The 15491-nt window shown below is 40.2% G+C and overlaps 1 protein-coding gene across 2 annotated transcripts in view; it reads right to left on the bottom strand.

Annotated features, from left to right (window-relative positions):
- CA8 (carbonic anhydrase 8 (inactive)) overlaps positions 1-15491 on the bottom strand; it is a 49531-nt gene that overhangs the window by 19209 nt on the left and 14831 nt on the right. The window contains exons 4-6 of one of the 2 annotated variants that reach the window (XM_087735479.1): positions 5884-5979; positions 3367-3429; positions 1932-1980 (exon numbers count right to left, since the gene is read on the bottom strand). In XM_087735479.1, the coding sequence (XP_087591605.1) occupies positions 1932-1980; positions 3367-3429; positions 5884-5979 (208 nt within the window). The remainder of the gene's footprint in view (positions 1-1931; positions 1981-3366; positions 3430-5883; positions 5980-15491) is intronic. The other variant, XM_087735487.1, reaches the window with a different exon arrangement.

Raw genomic sequence — 15491 nt, 5'->3', positions numbered from 1 at the left:
TTTAACTCTACATGCATGTTCGATTTTAATTATTTTAATTTTAATTCCCCAGAGATTCCAGTCACACTGCACTTCGTGAGACTACACAGGGCTGCCCTTTGCTGCTGTAGGCCATACTCACAAATGACACAGCTTAAGAAGTACGTATAGGAAACTGCCTCACTGTAAAAGAGGGAACAAGAAACAAACCTTGAGAGGAACTGGAGACAAAGGCTGGTCAATCATGTCATGGAGAGCTAGGGGGAAGGTTGTGACTAGCTTGACAAGGACAGGATGGGAGGCTGGAAAATGGAATAAACTTGCTTGGTTGATCTAACTTGTTACTGCCATTTCACTACTAGCTCAGAGGAATGTAAGTAGAATTAAATCTTGCTAATGAAGCCCGTGATTGTCAGTGAATGGATTTTGTTTTGTTGGTGTAATTTTCTTTCTCAGTTAGGGAATTACAGAGCAAATCCATTGGAAGCAAGCTGCATTGTCAAACACTCAAAAGTTAAGAACTGCAAGAATTAATTCAGCCCATCCTGTGCATGCATTGTGACACCGTCTTGTTACGTGATCATGTATGTCTTTTCTAGAGAACCTTTCATCATTTACTTGCAAAGATGGATGATTTTCTTTTGAAAAGCATCTAATAACATTTGGATTTCTCAGTACAATATGTGGCCCTTGGTCTTCTTTTTCCCATCTTGCTTGTTAGAAGGACCACATTTTCTCATTTTTCATATTTCTAATGCACTCATTTCTTCAGTGTCTGAGTGCTTCACAAACATGAATTAATTTATCCTTCCAACACCCCAGTGTGGTAAGGAAGGACAGATTGCCCCCACACTTTAAAGCTGGGGAACTGAGGCACAGAGAAGTTAAGATCAAATGCATCTATTCATTTGAGGTGTTCAACATGAGATGCTTAGAACCTGATTTCTCAGAGTAGTTAACTTTCTATAGGACTTAATGCAGTCAGAGCACTGCTCCCATTGACTTCAGTTGGAGGTGTAAGCACTCAGCACTTCTGCAAATCAGACCCCATGATCTCAAGTCGGGCACCTAGAAAATGAGGAACACATAGTTAGAGATTACTTATGAAAATTTTGGTTTATGTGACTTGATCAGCATCAAACAGGAACTGTGAGGCAGGGGTCCTGTAAAAAATAACTTATGGTCACACAATTAAAAGATGTTTTATAATGCATATGCATGAAGGGGCACAGGCAGCCTTAATTCCTGCAATTCCTAATTGCTGAGCACTTGACTTTGCAACCTAAACAATATTCTTTTGATATAATTAATATAGTTTAATGTAGACCTGGATTACTTTGGAAAATTAAAGATCTTGCCACTATGACATGGAATGTAGCTCAGAAGGATTCCTTGCAGAAACATTCATCTTGTAGAAATGTGTTTTTTAAAATGCCGCATTTTTTTCAAGACAAGGTAGAGGAAGTGGTTGTTGCCTACTATTACTCTTTAACTTTTAGCTATATGAATTTGAATTTGCCTCCCATTGTCACTACTCCTTGTATGCTATACAACTGTCATTGTATTATGGCACTGTCTTTTGATGCTGCTGAAAAGCTATCTTGGTAAGTGGGTAACCCTACACTTCCCATTTTATGCTGAAGTAGAGAAAGGAGTATATACAACTCCCCCTCTGGGCGGGATGATAAATCATCAAGAAGGCTAGCCACAGCGTTGCCAGCAGTGCATGGACCACAGTATCACATCCCACTCACACGACGAGGGTGCGGATTTATCGTGTTCCAAAGGGAATTCATCCCTATCCCTGTTAGCACCACTAGGTGCAAAATGCATTACCACCCTATGGAACACACTCTCAGGCTTGCAGTTAGGCTATGCTTTAGATCAAGATTGTCTCCGCCTCTGCAATTAGCTAGTAATTCACCCACACAAAAGTAAGCAAAGGCACCTACCTGGCAATAAAGAGTTGGGATTAAAACAGGGTATTGTTTTGGACTTTCCCTGAAAAAATGAATACAAATCAATCTCATCTCTAGTTTCTTATTAAAATGATGATGAATGGAGAGGTAAAACACACTGTGTGTTCTTATAACATTAAGCCTTGAATTCCTGTGCAAAGCAACCTCATTAATAGCCCCCATTTAATCATCATTGCATTTGTCCTTGCTGCTACACAAACACGTTTTTTATTCTATTTTATATTTTACTTCTAAGGTTATTTCAGCAATTTGTTAACTTTCTGCCTTTAGCACCTGGGCTCCTTCCAGGTCCTAGCCTTGAAATTCTCTACATGAAATTCAGGGGTTCCATACAATATGAGTTTAAAAAACAAGGGCCAAAGTGAGCTTTTCCTTGACCGACATGGGTAACACTTAATAAAATAAAGCTGGTTCCACATATTTAATGCAAGAAAATTTTATGCATGCCAAAAGTATGTTTGATGCTGACCCTCTGAAAGTCATTAGTATAACACACTTACAATGACAAGGCCTTTCATGACCTTCCTCTACTTGGCTGTCCTTTCAGTAATGAAACTACAGAGTTCCATATACTATTGTTTTCTCTGACACCTTCATAAACAATGAGTTTGTAATATTAAACACCATGACTGAAGTTTACCATATATTATTTGACTAAAATAAGATTTTCAGTTCCCTTCTAATAACAGCTTCTAATTTTTCTACACTTCAGCATCCGCTGAAGTGAATGGCTAATCTCTCCAGACCAATACAGAACGTCTCATTAATACATCTCAAAATCCTTTAAAATCAAAGGTAAGTATGATTATTTCTATGTTACAGACAGAGACCATGAAGCAGAGAGATGGAAGTAACTTGCCCAAGGTCATTTAAGATAGCATCAACATTCTGGAGAGCACTCATATCTCCTCAGTCCTGCTAGGCTTATTAGCTGTCCTTCAGGATCCCCACACATAATCCACCTGAGAAGACAGCATTGTGTTTTTGCTGATTTCCCACTGCAAGTTAATACAGGTGCTCAGTTCATCTATTCTTTTCCTCTACAAATTAAAACCAGGTAAGTTTTGAGATGCTGCTGCTGGTGGTGTTCAATAAGCATGTTGCAGTGCTTGCATTCACCCTGACTTCATGATAATCACCGAAAAGGTAGTACTTGCAATCAGTTACTAGTATAGAAGATCAAACCTTCTGGCCATCAGAAAAGGAAGTAACTGTAAGGGCTGTATATTATCTGAAAGTACTGTAAAATGCTGAGCTTCTGATGCAGGCCACCAAACTATGGCTTTCACACATGCTTTTACTACAGACGCATCTGAAACCCTTCACTTGGCTTCAGTGTTTCATATATACCCTTCACTCTCTCACCCTCTGGTCAGCAAAGGAAGCATTTCTTCAGACAATGCCTTACCTTGTATTGGATGTCCTGGAGAATTTCAGTTACAGCCTTTAGGCCTACATGCTCTTTTCCTATCTGAAATACAGGAAGCAAAGATGAGTTTCAGTATTTTGCTATTTCTGAAACTGTGAGGCAAGACAGAGGTCAACCAGAACAGTAAGTCCTGTAGTTGTTTTCAGTTAAGCTACGCAACCTTGTGTTAACCAAATACACTGATACATGGCAACTCCAAATAATTAAATCACAATAAAGTCAACAGCCAAAAGTAAACAAGGTGTAAATAACTTTAAAGCAGAGACAGAAACACACAGAACATTAGAAAGAGTCACAGTTAAGTCTGGTAAGTTTTGACTAACCCCATTTTGCAGCATATACTCTATGTGGAGTCAAAATCATGCAGCATTATGGCATATAAATGCCAAGGATACAGTTTGTCCTTACCAGTTTTTGTTGGAAAAGTACACAGAAAGGAACAGAGTGAACAAACACAACAGACACTTTCTGAATTTGTTCACACAGCGTTGCAAATCTGGCCCAAGGTATCTCTGAAGCTTGGGAGAGTTTTTTCCTGCCTGCAGAGTGCAGAATGGCAGATACCCTCCCTCACGGCATCTCTGGGATCCTGCTCCTGGCAGCCTGCAGCGCTGCCTTTACCTAACATCTTTAAGGCACAGAAGTTGCAGCTTTCAAAAGAGACCCGTTCTTGAAACAAGATATTCTTATTTTGCATGAACACTGTTCACCCTGTACGCTGATTTCAGCTGCTTCTGATCTAAATCACCCATCCTACGGCCCTAGCTTTTACCTTCAGAACAACATTGGCAAAAGAGGAAGACTCAGAACAGCCTTCCACTTGATTTCTTTGCCAACGTGTGCACGTGTGAGGTGAGAAATGAAGCGGGCATGAGTGAGAACGGGACAGCTGGACCCTGAAAAATTTGATCGCTTTTTGTTTCTCTTGGAATAGAATGCCACAGTAGTCACTGGAAGGAAACAATTGAATGTCAACAATAGGTAGTTTGTCATTTCTAGGAATTTAAGAGGATTTTCTTTTGCTTCAGAATGGGATTTCCATTCAAAACCTTTGAAGTAGGTAAAAGATATTGAAATCACTTCAAAGATGTTGTTTCTAAACTAATAATCACGAAGGGCTGTCACTTAAATCAGTGAAAATATTTTCATTGACCTTAAAATTATGTGTTCGAGAACTGTGGTGCAAAACTTTTATGTTTCCATGCCTTTAACAGGAAAAATGTTCACCGAATTTCCTCTCCCTGTTCCTTTATTAAACAGCATAAATACTATTTTTCCTTGGTCAGTTGTAATTATATGATGCCTTTCTTGGCTAATGAAAAAGCCCTTTGGAATGCTTAAAAACTCTAATGAACGTGAGAGACCAGAAACGGAAAATGTATCATTGAAGTTTCAGATTTATTTAAGAACTTATATATAACTTTCTAACTAACTCGAAGGTTACCTCTGCTGGAATTAGGTGGTGACTTACTTACATAAGCAATTATCACACAGCCCTCTAGGATACAAAACTGAAGACTTTCTAACTTCCATTTTTAGCAGTTCTATCTAAGTGTTGGAGCTGTAACCAATGTACCTTTAAATTCAAACAGAGGTAAAGCTCAAAGGCATTCATAAACTCGTTATGGAATACGACAAATTAATAATATCACTGTGAAAGAAAATCCATTTGACCTAAGCACGAAATCTAAACCTCTTCCTCCAAGCCCATTTAAATAAAAGTTTGCCATTTCTCATGAGGAGGATGAGAATCTGGTGCTTGAGGACCAAAACTGAAAATCTTTATAGAGTGCAGCCCTTGAAAAACTTTCAACAGCAATTCGACTATGGGGCTAACTTCCCAGCTTGCATTACACCTTCTCCCCAGCAAGCTTTAAGCTTTAAGCCTCCTTGTCGCAGGCTTTTCTGAGGGTCTGTGGCAAGACTCTTTACACTGTCAGTCTGGCGTCTCTGAAGAAATGATATGACTTCACCTCGTATTTGTCCTGTGTGAAGAAACACACTTGTCACTGTGTTCAGAAAACACAATCCTACTACCAGTTTTCAGCTGTGCCAATGGGTTAGTAGGGGTTTTTTTCCCCTCTTTCCTCCTCTCCTCTGTGTATTTCCTCAATCCCTGAACAGCAGACCTGTCCAGGAATGGAGAAAAACACATTACAGAGACAGTGAAGCACCTGTACCTCCTGACAGCCTTCATTCTGCCCTCAGAGGAATGAAGAGTGGATGTCTGCTTATAGCAAGAGTCACAGAGAGAAATGGCCAACTATGTATTATCCCTTCTTTAATTAACATACTTTCAATATCCTGCTTAAACAAGAATTACTTATTTAGCACATACACAGAAGGTATGACTAAAAATATCTTTTGAATAGAATACCAGCAGTCATACATTGTTTAATTTTATGAAATCATTAAAAATGAAAGAAAATGGAAAGGAACTTATTTTCCTCAGACAAATGACAGTGCATGATAACAAGTGCAACACAGGAAACTTACCTGCACAAACAAAGCAATAATAGCTATGCCGTGCTTCTTCCCTACTGCCTCATCAATGCTGCTGTACAGTGTGGAGTTCCAGTGCATTAGATGAAGCTAAAACAAAGCAGTGCAAATAGACCAATAGAGAAATATGTTTTGTAATAAAAAAACACCAGCAGTTAATGTCAATTTACAAAGCCTCAGCACGTGTGTGTGCATGCGTGAATATACATATGTGCATGCCTATGGCTGTGCATGTATATATAAGTGGATTCCTATTATAAACATCAGGAATCCCAAGAAAAAAAAAAAAAGGTCAGCTGCAGAGAAAGTGATGTATAGCCAGTTATCAAATATCTACAACCGAGGTGTGAATAACTATGCTAATGATGCTAATGATGATTTACCAGTTCCCTCGCTTTGAATACTGAAATAACATCAGCTAATGAAACCCACCAGTGTTGCCTCCCAGCCAGCCAGCTCCCTTCCAAGGCAGGAGTATGGTTATGGACATAGGCTGTCCAAACACACGTTTGACCAGCTGACTGTACCATGTTAACGTCACTTGTCTCACATATCACCTCCCAAGATGAGTCACTCAAATGTCAGTAGTAAGAGTAGGAGAAGTGATTTCAGGAAAGGTTAAACATAGAGAAAGTCAAGCAGAGAAAAACGGCTGGAGGACCACCTTAGGGACAGCAGTGAAAGGGATGCTAAGGAGTAAAACATGAGCCCTCCACTGCCTTCTTCTGCAAGGTAACAGGGCCTGTAGGAGTTAATCCATGAATACATGTCAGGCAGCAGGCACTGGATGGTAAACACAAAGTCTGTTTTGGTGAGGTGTCACAGCGTGACTTGGGAAGTGGTGGTTGAGAAAAGTGCTGGAAGACAGACTAGCAGGCAGTTGGAAAGGGAGGAAGGAAGGGAGGGGAAGGAGGAGGGTGGGAAGGGGATGGGGGGAAGAGGGGCAAGAGAAACATGCTGGAAAACAGACCGACAGTTGGAAAGAGAGAAAGAAAGAGAGAGAAAGGGTGGGAGGAGAGAGGGAAGGAAGGACAGAAGAAGGGAAGGGAGGGAAGGGAGGGAAGGGAGGGACAGCACTATCTTACAGAGAGGTAATATTCATTTCAAACACAAGGTTTTCCAGCACTAATGCTAAAATGTAATAACTGTGGCTGGATCTAATAACATTGCAGAGCTTCAACATCCTAAGCACAGCTGCTTTGAAGTTTATCTGCCAACAACTTTAGCACATTCCACATAGATCAAACAGCTAAAAAAATACAAACTCTTAGATTTAATTCCTGTTGTAAAATCGCGATCAATGTTTTGCTCAGTCATGTGTCTAAGAAGTTAAAATGTGCACCCTGTTATCTAACATTGTTTCTATCTTCATCAAAATTAGTTTTTAAAACAGATAGTGTGTCTTCCTATTTTGTGTTTCATTTCTGCACAGTAACAGCCTCTGTGAAATGCTTATTGCCCCTTACACAGCAGGAGTTCACTCGGGCATCTCAGCATTTCAGAAGACCAGTTCCTCAAGTGATCACTCTCCCCTTATTTAATCTCCGATGAGAATTTTGTGCACTTCTCTTGATGATTGTCATTTCAAAAGTCAACAGAAAATTTTAAATGAACATATTGTAAATCGAATTAAATTCCAAATTATCATGCATATAATTCTATTCATGCTGATCAAAGGCATCTGCTGCAGTAAAAACACTAAACCATTTTCTTAAAAAATACAATAATTCATTTGCACATGAGAACACTAATACAAATGTACTTGCCCACGGCTACAAAACTTCCAGACAATGCTCCCTGTTAGAACTAAGCTATCTTGCTATCGCTGATAGATTTACTTGCTGCCTTGTATTTTATCATCTATAAAAAGCCTTGTTACACATTTGATTTGCCTTTGGCTTTTAAAGTAACAAAACCACAGGATCAAATAATGAGATTTCAGTCTCCAGTGCTCACTTTAGCAGACACAGAACGAGCACCACCCAAGAAGATAAAGCATTGCATTTTCCGAGACGAGCAAGGAGTTTGCATCAGCTATCCACGAGAGGGGGCTCACGGAGTCCCACGATCCTCACCAAAATCCTGACGTTCAGAAGGAAAAGCGAAAGAATGAGGTTGGGGTGACTGCAGTCGGGATGGCAACGTCCTTGGCGCGGCGAGAGCAGCGCTGCATGGCACCGCGACTCGGTTGGGTGGAAATGTCAAAGCAAGCTTGTCCTTTGGTGGCTGGAACAATAGCACTGAGGGTGATCGCCAAATGTAAAGAGACTATGACTTTGACTGTGTCAACAGGCGGGTCTTGGCTAAAGCTGCCGTGGCATTCAGCGTGTTATGCTCCTTTGGAGGTGAAGTCCAATCTGACGTTTGTCTGCGTTCTGACAACAGTGGGTTTTTTTCTGAATATTTGAAAGGAAAATGCTGAGCCCCAGCAAGAGAAAAATGAGCAAGCACCTCAGACTGTACCAGCAATGACCGCAGTTTATCCAGAAACAGATTGTTGTCCTGTCTTAGGCAGCAGGCTCATCAGGGCAGAGACTTTCCTACAATAAGGCTATCAGCTAGAAAAATGACACCAAAACCTCTGTGTAATACTATAAAACATTAAGAGGTCTAGAATTAATCCGTGCAGCAGCGTGAACAGCCTGATAGGAAGACGGGCTGCAAAATAATACTTAGCCACTGCATGAAAGGGGGACCACAGTGCAGAAAGCCCTGCAGCTGGAACTGCTTTCCAAGGAACATACCTACTGGCCAGCACCTCTTCCCACTTCTCCAGGGAACATGGGAAGCGCAAGTTAAGTATTAGCTACGCATTTTAAGAGTATCTTTAGGTCTCTGCATCCCCGCCAGGCCTCCTTCCTTTCCACCAGCTCAACAGAGGTCAGGATGGTCTACTAAAAAAAAAAAAAAATAACACAAAGACAAAAAAGGGATATACTTAAGGCTAATGTAGACACCCCTAGACCAGGTTCAGGTTTAGTAATCAACGTTACTGAAGGTACTGAAATAGGCAATCAGCACTTTCTGGTCCAAAGGTTTCTGTAACTTTGAGGTTCTGCTCAAGAATGCCTAAAATACACAGTAGGCTCCTTGGAATAAGAATCGTCATTTTGTACTGGGTTGCTAAAGCCCAAGGTAGAACGGACTTCTGGTCTGTTTTTAAGATGCTGCTGTGTTACTTTCTTAGAGGTGGCGATAATTAAGGGGGATTAGTAATCTGTTTTTTACACAGCAGACTGTAAACTTGCTGTTATAAACACTGTGGTGCCAAATTGATGCAGGTTCATAAATGGATTAGACAGTTAGACAATTAGACGAACTATGGACAAGTCCAAAAACAGACACTAAAGAGAACACGTAGAGATGCTGCCTCTAGCACTCCTAGTCCTATGACAGTAGATGACTGGGGAGTACAACAAAAAGCGGTCACACTCACGTGCTCTCCCTATACAGCATCCCTTACTGACACTGCTAGAGACACAGTACTGGATGGACCAAGTGGCCTGATCCAGCAGCGCATTTATTATGTTCCCATGTTCTGAATCAAGGTGATATTTGGAATAGCTATTCACAGAAAAGGTTCTGTCATTAGGGATTTACAAACTGTAATTAGACAAGCAATCTAATGGAAAATAATAATTAATACCGTATTATTTCCTAACAACAGGCCAACAGGCCTCACTTCTTTTGCTCTACCTCTGATAAGCCCATGCATGCACATTTAAATAAATAAACACATGTCAACATGCACTTAAAGAAATGGAAGTCAAATCAAAGGAATTCTTCTGCAAAGCAGGAAAAACGCAGCTCAGATGGGAGCTGGGTAAGTAAACGAAAAAGTGATTCAGAAAGGGAAATATTAGCAAGGAAGTAGAAAGGCCTGAGTGTTCATAGCAAAGTATTGCTTTCAAATTGTGGTTTATCCTGTTTGTTCCTGTGGTTCTCTGGAGCTGTTCTGCCTTTTGTTTGCTCTTTTTTTATTTGTAATATGACATCAGATGAAAACATCAGATAACAGTTAAAAAAAAAAGATGGCAAAAAGTCTACAAACATTACAAAATTTGAACTCCAGAGAGTACAGTTCACAAACAACATGGCCTGTAACTCTTGTTAATATTTGTGGGAATCAAATGCGCACAGAGGAAAGACCCCAGTGCTTTTATAAATCCTGAAACTGTCAATATAATATAATGCCCATGCACACTGGCAACTTCATACCCATGCATCTGTATCTTACAAGTAGCAATAGCTAGAGAGGCTCATTAGATTAACGCTCTGTATTTTGGCAACCTTCAGTTTTATGTTGATTTGAGACAGCTATATAAAAAGTGCCTACTCACAAGGGGTGCCAGCCTCTGATATGAACATAACCATGTGGGTTTTTTTAAATAATCAGCTGCAGTGTATTGGCAGCTTACCATTGTATGGTTTTCATTCAGAGTACAAACAAGCTGCACATGTCAGCATGGCAGGAGAGGCTCTGCTCAACTTGTTAGCTAATGTTTTGATACTCAGTACTTACGATGTTTCTATACAATCAAAATGAGTCAGCTATGCTGGTACCGGTTATTGGTGGCTGGCTCCACGTGCCAGACAGTATATTTTTACAAAATAATCAGAAAGCTGTGAGAAACTCCTTAGCGCTCAAAAAATACATTTTTCTCTTGGATAAAAACATAATTTGGAGCCTTTTAACATTTCAGCTTTAAATCAAAGAATTGTAGCAGTGACTTCCTTAAAATCAGATAAACTGAAAACTCATGAAGGCAAATGATAATAAAGGAAAGTTATAATAAAGTGCTGATAAAGTTGATTTGTTCTGTGAACAGCTGGAGAGACTCTCCTTCACAGGAAAGATTAAGAAATTATTCCAGGTAGCAAAGCAAATCCACAGAAGGATTATTCTGTATGGAACAAATTGAGAATCTTCTCAATTTTCATCCAGTCTCTATTCAACCAAATACTACTGATCTCAGTCCTAATGTCCTTGCTTAAGAAAAGCTGTCACTGACATTAACAAGGGGCCTGTCTCAAATCAAGACTTTCTCAAAACTGAGTAAGGACCTGAGATTCTGCCTTTAAATTCAATAAACAAATGAAAACCCAACACTTAAATCCATTCCTTTCTCTACCACAGAAATATCTTTTATGTCAATATGAAAATAAAAGGCCTGGGATGGTAGATTTTTACAGAATCAGAGGCCCCGGGATGACAGATTATGACAGGAATCAGAGTCACTGTACGTGAAATAGCACATTTATCAGTTCTGGAAGAGAGTTTCTCTCAATAAAAAACAGAGTTACAAAAAGCACGTAAATTTTCCCCCTGTCTAGGGCACTGGCTGCCCTGTGGAAATCTGCAAGTTCCTAAGCTCACTGAGAACAAAAATGATATTTTAAGCTCTGTTGCTGACCTTACTTTATCCCCAGCTCACACATAAAAACATATAATGATGGGATAATTTATGTTGGAAATGGCCTCTGAAGTTCAGCCACCTCCTTCTCCCATTCACAGCAGCATCAAAGTTAGCTACTAATTCAAAATCAGATCAGGTTGCTCAGGGCCTTGTCTGACTAAGTTTTGCAAATCTCCAACGATGGGGATCCCACAACCTCTCTGGGTAACCTGTTCTGTCTTTGACCTCCCCCATAGTGCAGAATTTTTTCTCTTTGTAGCTAATCAGAATCTCTCTTGTTGCAACCTGTGTCCCTTGCCTCTCGCCCTTTCACACTCCCCAGGAGTCTCTGTTCAGGAGCCCACGCAAGAATTGCCCATGAACGCCAGTGATGCCTCTTGATAGACTCCTGAATGACACCTCTTTCTCAGACCCACACAGTCATCCGCCTATGTGAATGACCATGTTTCACCAAAGCTTACTTTCACCTAAGCTTACCTGACTCTTGCAATGTCAGGAAAGTTGCTACTAGCTCTGTCCCTTACCTCGACATGCTGGTACGCATCTGTCACCCAAGCACCAGACCACACATGAGACAGGCCCGCTCCTTGTAAGAAAATACACTCTGAAATAAGTCACAGCTCATCTTTTGTTATGACATACCTGATTAATGGTAAGAGGAGAAGAAGGACGCTGCTCCAGTGTTTCTGCACTCTTATATGATCTTAACATGACAAATTTGCTATAAACCTGCACAATCTGGAATGACTTGCTACTATAAAAAGGAGCCTATATACTATCACTGCTTTCTTTAGGAATACTTATTGCTAAACTACTGAAACGCTAATTTTTTTGTTGGGATCCCTATAAAACACTGTTCCATGTGCAGGGTTTCCACTGGCTAAGCCAGGCAGTTTGGAACAAAGCTCCAAGCCCTCACCCCACTGGAGTCAACAGGGAATGTGCCAACAGCAAAACTCCTCCTGACCTCCCTGGCACCAGAACTGGGCCCTACAGGGGACTCATGCCTGACAAAACCACCAGCAGCTGAGGCAGCAGGAGGCAACATGAAACACCTGGGTGTAGGTCCTGCCTCAACCTAATTGGCAACCATAGCCCACATTGCAAAAGGTTGTGACATGGGGGATTCTTCTGTTCAACATGCTTCTGTTTGTGCTCTACACACAGTAGAAGACCATCATTTTTAAATAATTTCTCTTCAGATCTGCACGTTAAACTGTTAAAACGCCAGATTGTGACACCATCGTCACTAGGCTTGCTTGAATCCATGCTGCTGTTGCAATCGCCCATTGTACTTTTTCCACTCTCTACACTCTTACTCTTTACTAAGGAGCTAATTATTATAAAAGCTTCTTTCTTCAATGCATGCAGCATCATGTGTAAATTAATCTTCTTGAAAGCCTTGTTCCTTGGTCAGAACTAGGTTATACAGCTATTTCTTGTTAGCTGTGCAACTAGCAATTACAAGCTTCAGAAAAGTCTGCTTAGTCTAGTAATATTACAGGACAAGAAGGCATCTAAGGATGAGAGATATGTTATTGCTCTCATATCTTCCCAAATCTTACTTCAATTCATATAGGCTGTACCTCAGAAGACTAATAGTTAGGTGAATACTGCATCACCACATCTTAACCGGAGTTGTATCTAAAACATGTCAGTCTGGAAATTTTGAGCACATTGCTTTTTGTCGTATTTCTGTCACTGCTGAGAAAGAGAGTAGAGCCGAAACTCTGTTTAGATTCCACAAAAACGCCACCTCAGGGATGAATCTATATCCCTACGGTAAATTAAAGCAGATTTAGAGCTGCTCTGCTAAAGATTGTAGAGCTAAGAGCTGTTCTCCTGGACTCACCCAGGTTTGTTAGAGATCAGTATATTCCGGTTTCATTCACAACATGCCATAAAAGCTGAGGAGGGAACAGTACAAATGGGAAACTCTGGCTACCTAACTAGGGCCAGCATAAAGTCTTTTTCCTGGTTTGAGAGGGATGAAATGAAGCTGAGGATTTCAGCTAATAATAATGGAAGGCAACACAGCCCAGTCATACAATAATGATGTGTAATTTCAACGACGCAAATATTGCGTAAACAACATCACAGGAGGACAAAATGTGGAAAAATGGTGTCTTGCTATTATACATGTGCACAAGAATTCATGAGTTGATACTTGACTTGGCACTGAATTGTTTCAGGAAGCAATTGACTAAGCTGCTGGCAGTGACCATAACATACAGTAATTAAGTTCCAAATCCTCACAAGGGGACCGAACCAAGGATATGACCAGGGCACACAGCTTCAAGAAAAGTGATTAAAAAAATAGAAAGTTAGTTATTAACAGCCTGAAGGAGAGGTTTAGGAAATTAAAGTTAATGGAATTGATACCGAGGCTGTTTGAAAATGTCTTAGGAGAAGCCAGAGTACGTGTACATACTCCATGCCACAAAAAAAGAAACAAAAACCCATAAAGTAACAAAGCCTGCATGGTTAAACATTACAGTTCGGTCAAAGTAAATATGCTTCCTTTGAAAATGCAAATGCAAATAGAAACAAATAACTAGATCATGAACTCTGGGCAAAATCAAAAAAGAAGAGGACAAGGAAGTAGCCAAGGGAGTTAAGTTATTAATCAGTGTACTTGGTTTATGCTTGTAGACTTGTATTTTTCAATGCTTCTATTGTGTGTAGGTGCCAAAGTGCCACTGAATTTCAGTAGAAATGAAATCATCTTTAAAATTTCATACATAGATAATTGTCATTAAAAAATGACATAAAGGGCCTATCTTTCCCTATCTTTGAAAGCAACGCTAATTTCAGCACTAAGAGAGACAAGCTGAAAGCAGCGCCAAGAAATGCAGATGACAACACTGTTAGCATTAAAAACCTCCTGATTAATATAATGTGGGAGAAGGGAAAGCACAGCTTCTGCTGAACTTCAGCTTGTTACAATTTATTGAAAATGTTAAAGATCTAGCAGGTCTAGGCTGTGGGTTAACTGTCAGGCTCCAAGTACATAGAGAACAATATGACATTCCCTGAACAAAGAAGTCTGTAATCTAAAATCAGAGAAATTAGGTGCAAACAAAACAATCTGGAGCAGAGTACAAGGCATCCTGGAGATACTGTTTACACAACTTTGCAGTCACAGTGTGAGATACTACACGTGTCAGGTCAAAAGCTGAATTCACAGCCAAAGCAGGCAGAACAAATGCTTGACTGGGACATCAGGGTAGTCCAGAACCCTTGCTGACTGGTGCTCTCCTCTCCGTGAACATCTTTTAAAGAGGGCGGAACTGGAACACGGCTGTAAATAAAATTATTTTATTTGGATCATAAAAGGAAGGGTTGCAAAGACACCTTCCAAAAAACTATTCTCTTTCCAAAAAGACATCCAAGCAACAGCAAAAGTAGTCTAGGCAATTGTGTGGCATATCTTCAGGTGTGCCACTGAACAGGTAAGGAATAGTGGGACTACTGAATTAGTTGCAGCATCTCAGGAAACACTCGCGCAGTTGCTGTAGCAAATCCCTTGTGCTAAAGAAGTATGTACATTGGTAAGCCATACTGAAAAATAATAATAAAAACATTGCAACATCTAATATTAACCAGGGATACCTGTTCCTTTTGCACAGTCTGATCACATGCAGTAGCCTCATTACATTTAAGACAAAAAGAACTGTTGGTCCACTGAAGAAATGAAATTAACAGCAGGAAGTACTGATGTATATGGAGAGATTCAAAAGACTACAGCTACCAACAGTAAGCTAAAAAGAAAAGTAATGGGAACCGTAAAATATCCAACTGAGTGTTCTTTCTGTTCTGGCAAAAAAAGCTAGAAGGCTAAAAAAAGAAAATTAATTTAAACTTAATAACAAAGGGAAAAATGGGTCTTGTGTCCCTCTTCTAACCAGAGATGGACTAACTCTTCAGAGAAGGGCTTCATTTCCACTGTATACAAGGTTAGGAAACAGAAAGGGGACACAAAGCCAAACACCACTGCAGTTCTCTCAGCGCTCCCAGGGAGGTAAGACGGGCATAAACTATCTTCATGGTTAATGCAACCACAACGCCAATGTCTTTGCCTGTCTTAGTTTTTGTGAAGGACACCAATTCGCAGAAAGCTTTGCAAACCCCACCTAGACCTCTTTTGTCCAGGCCTTGAACAGAAGATCAAAATATCTCATTTGC

This window comes from Nipponia nippon, unplaced genomic scaffold (genome assembly GCF_047370975.1).
Source record: "Nipponia nippon isolate SJK-2023a ecotype South Korea unplaced genomic scaffold, ASM4737097v1 scaffold_1, whole genome shotgun sequence".
Taxonomy (NCBI): domain Eukaryota; kingdom Metazoa; phylum Chordata; class Aves; order Pelecaniformes; family Threskiornithidae; genus Nipponia; species Nipponia nippon.
The sequence above is the reverse complement of the archived record's forward strand: the minus strand, read 5'-3'. Positions and strand labels throughout refer to the sequence as shown.